Source organism: Dromiciops gliroides, chromosome 2 (assembly GCF_019393635.1).
Source record: "Dromiciops gliroides isolate mDroGli1 chromosome 2, mDroGli1.pri, whole genome shotgun sequence".
Taxonomy (NCBI): domain Eukaryota; kingdom Metazoa; phylum Chordata; class Mammalia; order Microbiotheria; family Microbiotheriidae; genus Dromiciops; species Dromiciops gliroides.
This window is the reverse complement of record NC_057862.1, coordinates 383,273,876-383,289,989: the sequence shown is the minus strand read 5'-3', so window position 1 is coordinate 383,289,989 and position 16,114 is coordinate 383,273,876. Positions and strand designations below refer to the sequence as shown.

At 41.5% G+C, this 16,114-nt stretch overlaps 1 protein-coding gene across 3 annotated transcripts in view; it reads left to right on the top strand.

Annotated features, from left to right (window-relative positions):
- Positions 1–4: 4 nt before the first annotated feature.
- Positions 5–16,114, top strand: part of PSMD5 (proteasome 26S subunit, non-ATPase 5) — a 29,561-nt gene continuing 13,451 nt past the window's right edge. Inside the window, exon 1 of one of the 3 annotated variants that reach the window (XM_043985776.1) lies at positions 5–121. Coding sequence is in view for 1 of the 3 variants with exons in the window: in XM_043985774.1 (XP_043841709.1) it covers positions 9,381–9,553 (173 nt within the window). In the remaining 2 variants the exon portion in view is untranslated. Of the gene's footprint in view, positions 122–9,335; positions 9,554–9,695; positions 9,983–16,114 lie in introns of those variants that run through there. The other 2 variants (XM_043985774.1, XM_043985775.1) reach the window with 2 other exon arrangements.

Below are 16,114 nucleotides of genomic sequence, written 5' to 3'. Positions count from 1 at the left end.
AGCTCTTAGGCTTTTCCACCTGCCACTGCCCAGCCCAGCTACCCTCAGCTTCGATCTTGGGATTTCCTTTCTCAGCCAGACTTTCTGTCCCGCAAAATTGCAGCCATGGGAAGGCAACGAGGTAAGAAGGTGGGAGCTCAAGGGTTCAATCACACGCGAATTGGATCATTGAACTTAGAACGGAGAGAATGATCATCCATCCGGTCCAATACTCGAATTTTACAGAGGATGTCAGACTCAAAGGGGGAAACTGAGATGTCTGAAGACACATTCACATGGCGGGGGGGGTGGGGGTGGGGGAGAGGCTGTAGCGGGCCTAAATCTGTGATTTCATCCTCAAGGAAATTCAGGAATGGAAACTCCCTCCACCAAAGCAGTTCATCTGTAATGTAGAGTCTTAAATAGTTTAACAGAGGCACTGAAAAGTGATTTATTTATGTCATACAGCATGATTTACCTATGATTCACACATGTCATATAGCATGTTATCAGAGGCAGGGCTTGAAACCAGGTATTCTGTTTCCAAGGCACGTCTCCCAACCTTGGATCACCACAGGTGGCTGTCTCCCAAATAATGATAATGGCTGGTATTTATGTGGTACTTTAAGATTTCCATTGTACTTTACATTTTCAGCCCTGAGGAGCTGTTCCTGGGTTCCTATAAGGGCTAAGGGTATTGCACTCACTCCCTGTTCTGTGCCTAGGCCTGCCACTTGGGCAGGCTTCAGTCCTGGGGAGGTTGGCCTTTAATGAGGGTAGTTACTCACTTTTCTTACATTTATTGGTTCATTTAGTGCCCACATGGGAGCCTCAAGGATGAGTTTACTTGGAATATAATAGGTATGACTCACTTTTAGGGCCTCCCCAAAGAAAGGAAGTAAAAAGGGCACCAAATGAACATGAATCAGGTATAGGAGAGGGCATTTATTCTTACACACAAAGGGGTGCTGAACACTAGACGCTCAGAAATGTGAGCATTCAAAAAATAAACTTAAAATAAGATTCAGTAACTTAATTTATAATTAGTGTTGCAATCTACCGGAAGGTTGATAAGCAAACCTCATAGGAATATAAAAGTTTGCAGAACTGCTGGTTAGACATTTTATATTTTTACCACAGCTTTGCACTGTTCAAACAACTCCCAGTACTGTCCAAACAATTCCCAGTAGATGGCTGCAGGCAAAGTGACCATACTTGGACCTATCTTTTTGTCAGTGACTGTCTTTTCTAAGAACATTTCAATAATTGCTGGGGACATCTCCCTCCAAAAAAGTTCCAACCTGGTGAGATTCAGGACCTCCTGATCTCTCAAATGTAGTCAGGTCCAATTTGGAACATTATCTCAGATTAGATACTCACATGCCTAACATCTGAAAAGAGTAAGCCCCAAAAGAAGGAACTCAAACCCAGGCTCATGCTTGCCTAGTAGGGGACAGGTAGGTGCTTTAGTTGTCACGTGGTGGCAGTCGGCCATATGGAGACCAGCCACCCAGCTCTGAGCTGGAAAGCCAGAGAGAGATCAGGCTACTCCCTTCTGTACATCTATTGAGACATGATTTTCTCTAATTCACAGCCAACAAGCTGACTCTTAGTCATCTTCAAGTGCAAGTCTCTCAGCAATGAGTCATACACGGCTGGAATCAGCCCTTCCTCTCCCCCCTTCCCCGAGCTTCTACCACATGGTTGCCTGCAATCAGAAATGACTTCTCTGATCCTAATCCATGCCGGAAGAGAGGGGGATGGTCCCACTATATGCACATTATTTCCTTTTGCCTTCACAATAATCTTGTTAGGTAAATAATACAGGTATTATTATCCTGCATTTTACAACATGAAGAAACTGAGGTACATAAAGGGCAAAGTGTTTTGTTCATGAGCAAACTTGCCCATAGCTAGGTCCATGAATCATAGATATAGAGTTGGGAAGGACCTCAGAAGCCATCTTGTCCTCTACAGGCTTACATGCCCACAGCTAAAGATCCACATTCATTCACTTGAGAGTCCCAGCCCTGATCCTGGAACCAAACACTTCCGTTTATTTATAACAGTGTGACAAGGCTGAGGGTATGTCAACTGTGGCCTTTAGCTGAGGCTGAATGGGTATTACAGCATCATAGATTTAAAGCTGGAAGTGACTCCTTACTACCTACTTTAAGGAGAGTCCAAGAAATGGATGTGGGGAAATAGAAGATTGAAAAGGGAGGGGGGGGCAGGTAGGTGGCCCAGTGGATAAAGCACTGGCCCTGGATTCAGGACCTGAGTTCAAATCGGGCCCCAGACACTTGACACTTAGTAGCTGTGTGACCCTGGGCAAGTCACTTAACCCTCATTGCTCCACCAAAAAAAAAAAAATAGGGCAGATAGAGAGTAGATGCTACAGGAAGGAAAGGCAAAAGGGACAGGAAAGTTATGAAGGAAGAGGAGGAGGAATGACTCTACCCCCTCCTCCTTCCTCCTACTATTTCATATTATTTTTAGGTTTCAACAAATATTTATTAAACACTTAATGTACGTAAGGACATTTGCTCGATAGCATGGAGTTTGCCACATGCCAGCCCTGGAAGAAGGTGAGATATAATAATGTATAGTACATGGTCCTTTATACTCATGGATATTTACAGTATAATAGGGAGATATAACACATTTGCAATTAGCTATATTTCAGAATAATAAACTCATCATAGGTTCAGATGAGTAACTACTTCACAGGGCTGTTGTGATGATCAGATGTGCTAGGCCTCAGGATACAAAGATAAAAACAAACAAACATAAAAGGCAAATTAATTTGAAGAGATGGAAAAGGTAAACTAGGCGAATTAATGAAAGCTTCTTGTAGGAGGAAACATCCAAGCTGAGTCTTAAAGGAAGCTAAAGATTTTAAGAGGAAAAAACATAGGGAGTGAGGATGGTCCAGCTCTAGGGATGGTCTGTGCAAGGATATGGAGGTGAGAAATTGAATGTTCAGTTCCAGCATCAGCAGAGAGTACATAAAAGTGAGTAATGTGAAATAAGACTTTAAAGGTTACAGGATATAGCCAAATTGTAAAGGACTTTATATGTCAAATGGAGAAATCTGGCTTTTACTCTAGAAGCAATAAGGAGCTACTAAAGACATTTGAGTAGGGGAGTGGAATGGAAAAAATCTGTTTCCTGGGAAGAATATTTTGGCAGCTATGTGGTGGAAGGATTTGAGAGCAGAGAGAATAAAAGCAACGGGACCAGTTAGGAGGCTTTCCATCAGTGTGAGCTGGAGACAAGTCAAGGAGTCATAATATTATAGATTTAAAGTTAAAAGGGATCTTATAAGCCATCTAGTTCAACCCTCTCATTTTACAGGTAGGGAAATTGAGACCCAAGCAATTTTAAGTGACTTCCCCAAGATAGTATAAGTAATCAGCATCATCTGAGGCAGAATTTAAACCCATCCTTTGATTACAGGGCCTGTGCTCATTCTACTATTGGATGTGAAGAAGGGTAGTGGTCATGTGAATGGAGCAAAAAGGGATAGGGGCAAGAGACGTTATGGTGATAATAACTGTAAAATTAGCCATGGGGGATGAGAGTCAAAAGTTGAGGACTTTAAAGTTATATAACTGGGTGACTGGAAGAATGGCAGTATCTTTTTTGGGGGGGGCGGGCCAATGAAGGTTAAATGACTTGCCCAGGGTCACACAACTAATAAGTGTCAAGTGTCTGAGGCCAGATTTGAAATCAGGTCCTCCTGAATCCAGGGCCAGTGATTTATCCACTGCTCCACCTAGCTGTCCCCCAGGGATGGCAGAATCTTCAACAGAAATAAAGAAGTTTGGAGAAAGACAAATGGCTCTATTTGGAACTTGTTGAATTTGAAAGCTTAAGGAACATCTAGGGGAGAAGTCCATTCAGGCACATGATGACAGAACTATATCCTGGAAGAGAGGTAAGGGTTGGGTATGTACATTTGTCAGTCACCTGCACAAAGTTGACAACTGAATCTTTAGGAGAAGATAATATCAACCAGAAAGAAGTTATAGTGAGGGAAAAGAAGAGAATGCCCAGGTCAGAGCCCTCAAAACCACCCACTTTTAAGATGGCAGAAGAGGCAGTTAAAATGGAGTTGTCTGATAGCTAGGAAAACCTTGAGAGATCTATATTGCAAAAACCAAGGAAGATGAGCATTTTCAGAAGGATGGGGTGCTCAACAATTTCAAAAGCTGAGGAGAGTTTAAGAATTAGCACTGAGAAAAGGCAATTCATTAGCTTTGGCAGTCAAAAGATTGTTATGGATTTTGAAGATAGCAGTTTTAGTTGGAAGCCAGATTACAATGAATTGAGAAATGAGTGTGAGAATACAAAGAGCTTTCCCCTTCCCAGTTTGCAAGGTTGGAAGGATCAAGTAAAGGTGTTTTTATTTTTTTTAAGGATAGGGGAAACCTGGGCATATTTACAGCCAGTAAAGAAGGAAGTGGTAGATTAGGAGAGATTGGAGATGAGAGAAAAGATAATCAAAGGGTCAGGCTTCCAAAGGAGATAAGGGGTTGCAATCATGGACGAAAATAGAAGGAAAGGCATTTGCAAGAAGAGTAGCTGGTAGATAGATGGTGAAACAAAGAGAGCCCTGTCAGGAAGACTTGAGTTCAAATGTGGCTTCAGATACTTACTAGCTCTGTGACCCTGGCCAAATAATTTAACTTCTACATGCCTCAGTTTCCTCAACTGTAATATGGAGGAAATAACAGCATCTACTTCCCAGGGTTGTTGTAGGCATCAAATAAGGGGCAGCTAGGTGGCACAGTAGATAAAGCACTGGTCCTGGAGTCAAGAGGACCTGAGTTCAAATTTCACCTCAGACGCTTACTAGCTGTGTGACCCTGGGCAAATCACACCCCACTTGCCTTAAACATCCAGTTGTCCTGATATATATCTTGCCACTGGACCCAGATGACTCTGAAGGAGAGAGTGAGGTTGGTGACCTTTCACAGCCCTCCATCACTTAAATCCAATTCAGTGAAAATTATGACATCACCCCAATGTCACAGTCCTCTTAGAGAATGAAAGACAAACAACAAGCACCAAATGAAATATTGAGAGAGAGAGAGAGAAGAGAAAAGTGTGCTTAGCACAATGCCTGGCGCATAGTTGGTTGTTGTCCTTGGTTTGTGAAGAGGGCCAAAATGACATCATTATGTTAGAGTCAAGTTACAGTGTGTCCGACTGTGGCTGATCAGACCAGTATGAGCTTGGAATGCTCTACCATAGGTCAGGCACAAATAATCCATGTGAACATTTGGGTTGGATTCTCTAAATATATTCATCTCATGTTTCTTTTGAGCTACTTCAATTCTACTTTGCTAATAAGCCATAGAACCTTCTTAGATGAGGGCATGCCATGGGTGGGTGGTCCTGTGCCAGTGTCTCACATGTCAAGCAATCAACTCCAGAATTCTTGAGAGATCTTGAGTGTGCCCTTATATTGCTTTTTCTGACCACCATGTGAGCACTTGTCCTTTGTGAGTTCTCCATAAAATAGTCTTTTAGGCAAGCATAGGTTTGGCATTTGAACATCTTGGCCAGCCCATCAGAGTTGTACTCTCTGTGGTAGAGTTTGAATGCTTGGCAGTTTAGTTCAATAAAGGACCTCTGTGTCCAGTATCATATACTGCCAGGTGATCTTCAGAATCTTCCTAAGAGAATTCAAATAGAAGTGATTCAGTTTCCTGGCATGACACCAGTATACTGCCTAGTTTTCATAGGCATACAACGAAGTTAGCACAACAGCTCTATAGACCTTTAGTTTGGTAATATCTCTTCTCTCTTGCACTTTCCTTTGGAGCCTCCCAAATACTGAGCTAACTCTGGCAAAGCATGTGTCAATCTCATTATCAATGCATACATCCCTGGAAAGTATACTGCTAAGGTAAGTGAACTTATTCACAGTACTCAAAACTTTTCCACTTACTGTAACTCATGGTTCCACATATGGATGGTGTGGTGCTGGCTGGTGAAGCACCTGTGTTTTCTTGGTTTTCTGCTCAATCTATGTCATTTATAAATGTCCTACAGATTTTCCTGAAACCGTCTCTTTTGTCATTTCTTACTATGCAACAATATTCCATTACATTTGTGTACCATAATTTGTTCAGCTATTCTCTGATTGACAAGAAGTCCCTTAGTTGTAATAAAAGGAGTTGTTCTACATAATTTTGTAAATTTTTTGTTTCTTTAAGGGTATAAGTCAAGTTGTGATATTACTGGGGAAAAGGTTATGCACAGTTTTAACTTTGGGGATATAGTTCCAAATTGCTTTCCAGAATGGCTTCACTAAATTCATAGCTTTGTGTATTTAGTGTACCTTCTTTCCTGTAGCCCCACTATCATTTGTCATTTTCCCTTTTTTGTCATAATTGGCAAATTCTTATTCACTTGATCACTTTCAATAAGGTATGTCCTGGAGTCAAGAGGACCTGAGTTTTGTTTATTTTATTCTAAGAATTTAGTATCCTGTTTCAGGTCTCATAAGAATTAATCTTTCAATGCCTCTGAAATAGTGTCACCTCTAACTCAGACTTCCTCTGGATATAGTTGGTCTAGGCTACATGTTCTAGCCATCATTATTTGCAGCACACCAGAAACTGTGACATCAGATTCCAAATGTTGACTCCAGTGTCATTGATGGAGAAAAAAGTCATAGAAACCTTGATGGGTTTTTTCTTGTTTTTCAATTATTGTTCTTTCCAGTTCTCAAATGCTCTTGGGATGATCTTACCAAATTGGGCTTTTTGCCAAGTATTCTGTAAATTTGCTTTTTGTTTTTTTTTTCTCTACTGCTTCTTATTGATTGGTTCATGAGACCAAACTGTTTACAATCTTCCACCATGCTCCACTCCAAGATCCTAAATTAGTTTATATTCTAAACTTAGGTACCCTTAGCTTCTGTCTCTCTCCATGTTTGGTTCTGGTTTACTTTTTTCTGGCTAGTTTCACATTACTTTGCTTCACGGACTCTGTCTTCCAACCAAAATGGACTACTTATCATTCCCAGAACTTGGTATTGTCTCCTGTGTCAAGTGCTTTGCATGGGTGGTCCTCCATACCTGGAATGAACTCCCTCCTCAGCTTTTCCTCTTAGAATTCTCATCTTCCTTTAAGGCTTAGCTCATGGGCCACCTCCTAAAAAGAGCCTTCCCTAATCCCTTTATATATCTGCTGTCTCTCCTTTTATCTAATATATGCTTTTCTATCCTTGTGGTAAATTATAAGCTCATAGAGGGAAAGGAATACATATATACATACATAGTCATTATATGTAGTCTTTATTTATAGTCTATATATAGTCTCTGTATATCTCTCTCCATCCATCATCCATTCATCCATCCATCCATCCATCCATCCATCCATCCATCCATCCATCCATCCATCCATCCATCCATCCATCCATCCATCCATCCATCCATCCATCCATCCATCTATCTATCTATCTATCTATCTATCTATCTATCTATCTATCTATCTATCTCTAATCTATGTTCTTTGTATCCCCAGTGCCTATGATGCTTTGCAAATAGTAGGTTCTTAATTAATGCTTAGAATTAGACTGAATTAGACTTGTTAGGAGATAAAGTGCTTGCCAGCTAAGGCAGTTTCCAGGCTCTTTTGGTTTTCATTAGAGGCATGTAGGTGGCATGGTGGCTTAGGAGAACCTGAGGTCAACTCTGGTTTCAGCTATGTGACCCTATGCAAGTCACGTCACCTGTTTGCCTCAGTTTTCTCACCTGTAAAATGGGGATAATAATAGCACCTACTTCCCAGGGTTGTTATGAAGGCAAAATGAGGTAATATTTAGTGTGCAAACCTTAAAGTTTTCATATTAAACCTTAAACTTCATAAAGCCTAAAGTGATCTATAGATAATGAGGATGATTATGGAGATTGATTTACATTGGTTCTTTAGGAAATGGTGACAATTTGTGCTGTTTATTCTTTACATTTCCACATTTCAGATTGTTTAAATAGGTAAGGTTGGAGGACCTAAGTTCAAATCCGGCCTCAGATACTTGACACTTACTAGCTGTGTGACCCTGGGCAAGTCACTTAACCCTCATTGCCCTGGGGAAAAAAGTTACATACTACGTCTTCTTATTTTTATAATTTCTTCCAATTTAGGATTGATTTTTATTTTTCCCTTAACAAGTCAATGGTGGATTGTACAGTTAATTTGGAAATGAATCTCAGCAGTTGTTTACTGTCTGTTAGAATATAATCAATTTTGGTTTTGTTGTTGTTGAGGTTTGTTGCATGCTATATCCACAATAGAAACATTGCATTTATATGTTTAACACTTTAGTAGCTGATGTGCTGCAGGAGAAAGTAGATATGGCAATTAACAGATGAAGTCAAGAATAGTAACTAACATTTATATACTGCCTTAAGGGTCGCAAAGCAATTTACATACACTATCTCATTTGATCCTTACAAAAACCCTTTGAGATCAGTGCAATTATTATTATCCCTCTTTTACAGACAAGGCAACTTAGACCGAGAAGTTAAGTAACTTATTCATGGTCTCAAAGTTAGTAAGAATATGAGGTCGCATTCAAACTCAGCTTTTCCTCGCTCCAAGTCAAGCACTTAATCTACTCTGCAGAAGAGATCCATGATAGAAGCAAAACGCTTTTTAAAACACAGAAGAAATATTTGCAAGAGAGGAAGGTACTGACTGAATCACAGGGATGGAGGAAGGGTAGGAGAGAAAGAATTACCAAATCATTACCAACCCCCCCCCCACCCTCCAAAAAAAACACCACACAATTGAGATTCAAGAATTACAGAGCCAGATGCCCATTTTCTCATCTCTGTAAAATATGAGAATGACATAACCAAGCCTCGAGGGCAAGTTTGATTAAAGCATGAAAAGAGAATCACCCCTGCTACTTAGGGTGTGTGACCTGGGCTGGACGGGGAGTGTCAGTCAACTACTCTGGCCCTTAGTTTCCTCATCTGTCAAATGGGGATAATAATTCCTTACGCAACTAAAGCGAATGTCAAATGAAATAATGGATGAAAAGACGATTTGTAAATTCCAAAGCGTTTTTCTTCTTATAATAATAACCTTTCTTCCTCTCCTCTCCTCTCCCCCCCCCCCTTTCTTTTTTCTTTTTGAGATTAATCTGCCACTGCCAGAACAGGATAGGGATAGCTGAAACCCTCCCACTTCACACGTAGCCAATCTTGAGCTTAGTTGGACGAGGAAGGCGTGAGGAAGAAGAGCATCAGACGCCTCTTATCTCTAGCTCCCCACCCCACCCCCCTCGCCTGCCCCATCGGCCACCGTACGCCGGGCACTCCAAGTCTCGCGTTGCGTGGGGTTAGAGGTGGCGCGGGCGTTCGCGAAGCTCTGGAAAGATGGCGGCCCAGGTGGTAGATCTGCTGCGGGAGGTGGCGCGGCTCGGGGCGCCGCTGGAGGAGCTCCGGGCGCTGCAGGCTACCCTGCAGGCGGTGCCTCTCAGCTCGCTCCGGGAACACGCGGCTGAGCTCCGGCTGGGGCCTCTCTTCTCGCTACTCAACGCCAATCACCGGTGAGGGGACCCCCTTCACCCCCGGGGTGCTAGTGGGCACCCTTCCCCTCAGAGCGCCTCCCTCCTCCCAGTCCTGTTGTGGCCTCCTCTGTCGTGATAGGGACGCTGTCGGGACGGGCACGGGCCCCCACGGGAGGCCACCTGCTCGGGGGGTCCAGGCCCGGAGGCGGAAGAGCAAAGTTGGGGACGTGACTGCGCTGCTTTCCAAACCCGTGGGTCCTGGGGCTTTCCCCTTCCGGGCCACGTGTAGCTCATCGCTAGAAATAAGCAGGTTAAGGTTGCTTCCAGCACCAAGTCGACCGTTAAGCTTCCTTCCCCAGAGTCATTCCATTGCACTCTGCTTTACACCGCCCTCACTCACTGAACGCGTAGGAGCCTTTCGGAAGGACAGAACACTTGGAGAAGATCCCAACCCTCGGGGAAAACGAGGTCTGATAGGGCTGTGAGTCCCAGAATACACTTAGCCTGCTAACTACGACGGCGTTGTGGTTATCTGTATAAGTGTTTAAGCTCTGTGTGATATAGGAGGGTGATGCAGTGGAAGGATTCAGAGGACTTGAGTTGAAAAGAAGTCCCTGTTAGTGCATGTATGACCTGGGCCTCAGCTTCCTCATTTGGAAAATACGAGGTTTTGCAAATAGTAGGTACTTAATAACAGCTGGATGAGTGAATCTCACACTCCTCGGCCCCTCCCCCGTATGCAAACTGGTCTGTTCTCTGTCACCTTCTGTCTCCTCATCTCCCTCTTTTCCCCACCAGTCACTCTCAGCTTCCAGAGTATGTTGTTGAAACATCTTCCCCACATTATTGGTTCACATGTGTTAATGTGTCCAGATCTTGGTCTGTTGTGTGAGGGACAGTTTGATATATGTGTGGATTTCAGTCCAGGCTTTGTTATTTAAAGTCATAGAATGTTAGAGACCGAAGGAACTTTAAAACATAAGCTATGGAACACAGAACATAGATTTCAGATTGTTGCATGAGGTTTTGCCAATGAAGGATAGATACTCCATTGGGAGGATCTGGGATGCCTTTTTGGTACTCCAAGCTTTTCCGGCCTTCTAGGACGATTCAGTTTCACCTCCACACAAGAATGTGGGATTGGAGGAAAACTTGTAAGAGACAGGAAAAGATACAAAGATGATTATTAAGACAGAATGTTTACCCTTAAGGTAATGATGGTCTATTAGGAGAGTAAGACTACACAAAATTAGAGCTTAATTAAGTGCTTGAGGGATGGGGATTTTACAAATGATTTAATAAATAAAAGGCATTTATTTGCTGTTTATAGTTACCTGGCGGGGAAGCTAGGTGGTGCAGTGGATAGAGCACTGGCCCTGAATTCAGGAGGACCTGAGTTAAAATCCAGCCTCAGACACGACACTTACTAGCTATGTGAGACCCTGGGCAAGTCACTTAACTCTCATTGCCCCACCAAAAAAAAAAATAATATTTCGGGGGCAGGTAGGTGGTGCAGTGGATAGAGCACTGGCCCTGAATTCAGGAGTACCTGAGTTCAAATCTGGCCTCAGACACTTAACACTTACTAGCTGTGTGACCCTGGGCAAGTCACTTAACCCCAATTGCCTCACTAAAATAAATAAATAAATAAATAAAAATATATAATTACCTGGCACACTGAGAAGTTAAGTGACTCTCAGAGTTACTCAGCAAGTATATATCAGAAGTGAGACTTGAATCCACCTCTTTCTTGGTTCCAAAGGCTAGCTTTCTATTAATTATGCCTCCCTGCCTGTTAAGTGCTGTAAGGGGCTAAAATTCTAGCTAAACTGTCTAAAATATCTAATGAGTGGTCGCCAATAAATTATAAGCCTTAGCAAGAGTTAGACTTTTAAGCATTTATTAAGGAGAATAAGAATTTGATAAAGAGAGAGAAAGGCCTAGATTCCTATCTATTAAAGGGAGAGCACATTTCTAGCTCCGCTCTCCACCAGAGTCCCAAAGGAAAAGCAGGGAGACTGAGCGCCAGTCTCTTCCTTCCTCCTCCCACTAGCTCGCGTCACTTCCTGACTCCTGGTCTTGCCCTCAAAGACCTTCCCTTCATGGGCAGAACTCTTCTACAGTAAGTATCCAGCAGGTGGCGTTATTCCAATCGTTACAGTGCAGAAGAATATTTAAAATTTTTTATGTGTGATAATTTTCTCTCTTCCTTATTTCCTTCCCAGACCATAAAGTCCAAAAGGATGGGGACTATTTCTCAGTAAAATTTATATTACCCTAGGGCCAGCATAGTATTTTGTATATATAGGTTTCTTAATGTTTGATTTTTGTTTTTTAAATCAGAGGTATTGTGTTCATATTCAAAAGAAAGAACTCATCTGTTTTAGAAATCAAGGAATGCTTCATAGAAGAGATGACATTAAAGGACAGGAAAGATGTCAGGGGGCAGAAAGATGTAGGAGATGAACAAAAACAGAGTTAGGAAAGCCCTGGAAGAAGAGAAGGAAGACTTAGGTAGTGACACAATAGCTATCGTCTGATATTGGAAGGGCTGTCACTTGGGGTTTCCTCCTAACTATCTTGAGCATTTCTTAGTCCTTTGCTGGATCATCAGCCATCTCTTACCCCAGCTCTCAACATAAGTTCATCTCTGTGCCAGTAGTTCCTAAATCTACATAGCCATCCCTAAGCTGAACTTCTGTATGTGTCTTCCTGATTGTCCCATCAACATTTCAAACTCAGCATGTCTAGGACAGAATACATTATCTTCTCCAAATCAGTCCATCCTCCAAACTTTCCTGTTTCTCTGGAAGTTATCATAATCCTTCAGTTACCTAGTATTATGGTCGTGGGGTCATCCATTAAAACATTTTCAATGTTACTTGTTAATATAAATTTTGTCTGTCTTGATAAAATATAAGCCCTTTGAACTCAGTGACTATTTCATCTTTGTCTTGGTATCCCCAGCGTATGATCCTTAAGTCTTTTTTTTTTATATATATCCAGTCAGATGTTGGATACGTTCTACCTCCGTATCTCTACAGTCTATCCCTTTCTCCTGTCCCAACCCATTATCCTAATTCAATAACATTTACATGGTACTTTAAGTTTTGCAAAGTACTTTACATGTACTATTTTTTTTTACAGATGTTGAAACTGAGGTAAACAGGTTAAGTGACTTACCCAGGGTCATACAGCTAGCGAATGCTTAGAGCCAGAGTTGACAGGTTTTCCTGATTCTAGGTCCATCACTCTATGCGCTATATTACCTAGCTACCTGCAACTGCACTTCATCCTCTCCACTGCTGCCATAATCTTACCAAGGCCAAGTTCTGACCTCAAAGGTTTTCATTATTTCCTTATTTGCCTCTAGGATAAAATGCAAACTCTTCAGTGCATTTAAAGCCCTCTACAGGATGATACTAACATTCATTTCCAGTCTTATTTTATATTGTTCCTTTTCATGTATCTTTATTCTTGCCAAACTATCCATCCCATCTCTTTGTAATCACATGGACTGTCATCCACACTTGGAATGCAACTTCTCTTCATTTCTTCCTCTTAGAAACTAGCTTCCTTCAAGCCTCAACTCCTTCAGGTCACCCCCTGTGGGAAGCCTTTCTTGATCTTCCCGATTTTTAATCAACAAGAATTTTGAAGTGCCTGCTGTACTTAATGTTGGAGATACAAAAACAAAGATAAAAATTCCTATAGTCAAAAAGCTTACATTCTATTGAAGGAGACAGTGTATGTAAATACTTACAAAATCAGTACAAAGTAAATTTTTGGGAGGCGTGGGGTACTAGCAAGCTGGGGGATCAGGAAAGATTTCTTGTATAAGGTGGTACTTGAGTAGATTTTTGAAGGTAACAGGCTATCCTAACGTGAAAGTGAGGTGGGAATGAATTCCAAAAATAGGGAGAGAAGAGATGTAGTATGATGTTTGAAGAGAAAGAAGGGCAGTTTAATAGGACCATAAAGTGTGGGAAGAAGAGGAAGGTTGTTTGGGACTGTGTTGTGTTGGACTTTAAAAGCTAAACAGAGAAGCTTATATTTAATTTTAAAGGTAATAGAGAGCCAATTTAGTTTATTGAGTAGGGGAATAACCAACTCATTTCCTACCCTTAAAATCTCTTTGGGATTTCTGTGAGGATAGATTGGAGAAGGGAGAGACTTAAAGCAGGAAGATCATTTAGGAGGCTCCCTGTTAGAATAATCCAAATGAAAAGTATTCTTGGCCTGAACTGGGCAGCCAGGTAGTACAATGGATGCTGAACCTGGAGTCAGGAAGACCTAAATTCAAATCCAGCCTCAGGAAGTAGCTGTGGGACCTTGAGCAAGTCGCTTAGCCTCTTAGCCTTTTTTCTTGAATTGTAAGCATTCCAAATGAGATATTTGCAAAGTGCTTACTTAGCACAATGCCTAGCACATCATAGGAGCTAAATAATTACTTGTTCCCTTTTTCCCATGAACTAGGCTGATGGCTGTCAGATGTGAAAATGTTGAGGAAGTATAGACGACAAGATTTTGCAGCTGATTGGATGTATGAGATAAGGGAGAGTTGAGGATTCTGACAGACCAAGGAGTTTCCAGACCTGGGTGACTTGAAGGATGGTAATGCCTTGGACAGAAATAGGGAAGGGGGAAGGTTTCGGTGGAAAGATGATGGGTTTTATTTTGGACAAATTGAGTCTGAAATGCCTCAGCAGTATCCATTTTTAAATATCTAATAGGAAATATGCTACAGACTAGGGCTGGATTAGGGTGTGGTCTGCTTAAAGATGGGGCTGATGAAACTAATGAGAAAATAGAGATAGAATGTAGAACACTCAGGATAGTGTTCTCTTTTTTCTTATATTAACCTGTATATACTTAGCTGTGTACATAGACTTACAGTATCATAGATTTATAGCCAAAAGAAAACTTACAAATCCTGTAGTCCAACCTCATTTTATAGATGAGAAAACCAAGGCCATGAAGGGTTAGGTGATTTGCCCAAGGAACCACTGCTATGAAATAGAAGTGGTTAGATTAAACCCATGTCCTCTGATTCCAAATTCAGCATTCTCTGGATCTCAAATCCCCCCGAGTAGATTGTGTTTTGTCCTTTGTATCCCCAGGGCCTGACATAAGCGCTTAATAAATGTTTATTGAATTGAATTCAGTAACACTTATTTCGCCAGAGGATAGAAGTTAGACCAGTAGATGGGAGGGATTTATTTCTCAGAAGATTGTAGTAAGTGATCTTTGAGGTCCCCTTCTTGCTGTGGGATTCCATGAGTCTATGAAAATATAGAATGTGCATAATGAGGGCAAGGATAGTTGTTGGCTGGTGCTTTTACATGTTTAGAATTGTAGTGTGAAAGAAGGCTGCTGAAAGAAGAAGCAAGGTGATACCAGATTATGGATGGCCTTGAATCCCAGGTTAGTAAATCTAGGTATGAAGAGGATCTTTGTAGGCCTTAACAATTCCCCAAACCCTATCTACTATTGAGTGAGAACTAAGGAGGAAGATGGTACCCATTCCTTCCCTTAATCCAGAGTTTTCCTTTGCTTCAAGCTCAATTCAAGTTCTAACTTCCTCACAAAGTTGCCTAAAGTTGCCTAGTAGCTCCTAAGCTTTTAGCAAAGCATTTAGCACAGTGTCTTGCACACAATAAACACTTATTAAATTGTTGAATTGAATATCTTGATTCAAGTAATATCTCCCTTCTCTGGAAGAAAATACTTTAAAAACAAATGTATGTATGTTATATATGTTCAGTTGATTTTCAGTTGTGTCTGACTCTTTGTGACTCCATTTGGGGTTTTCTTGGCAAACATACAGGAGTGGTTTGCCATTTTCTTCTTCAGCTCATTTTACAGATGAGGAACTAAGGCAAACAGGGTTAAGTGACTTGCCCAGGATCACATAGCTAGTAAGTATCTGAGGCCAAATCTGAACTCGGAAAGATGAGTCTTCCTAATTCCCAACCCAGTGCTCTATTCACTTCACCACCAAGCTGCCCTTAAAAAACCAAAAAACAGAATACCAAAAAAACTCTCCCATTAATATATGTTTACTTAAATAGAAGACACAGAAATGGCTTATATTTAATGCCTGTACTATTCCCAGGCTCCAGGAACCCAGTCACAGACTCACCTGATTCATTGGGACAACTCTGCCAAAGGCCATGTCCCTGTGTCCAATGATAACCTACTTGAACTCATTCCACAATGATTAACTTCCACACTGTCATATACACCCCATCCTAGTGATTTTAAACCTAGTCCCTGTTTGCAATTGTTTGAATCTTTTTCTCTGTTCTGCACTGATTATTCCCATCCTGCTCAAATTGACTCGTCCCCCACCCTCCCTTTGTAAAGCTGCTTCAACCTTTCTTACTAGAATTACCTACTCAATAGGTAGCAAACTAGATCTCATCTTAAACATTTTCTTTTCTCTGTCCATTCTTTTGAACTCACTGAGTTTGGCTCCCTTCGAATGACACAGCTTCCCTGGCAACCCTCATTAGCACTGGTTTTACATTGACTCATACCAGTGTTCCACCCTGCCCACCCCCTTTCCCAGACTCCCTGACCATTGTGGAGGAATTAGAT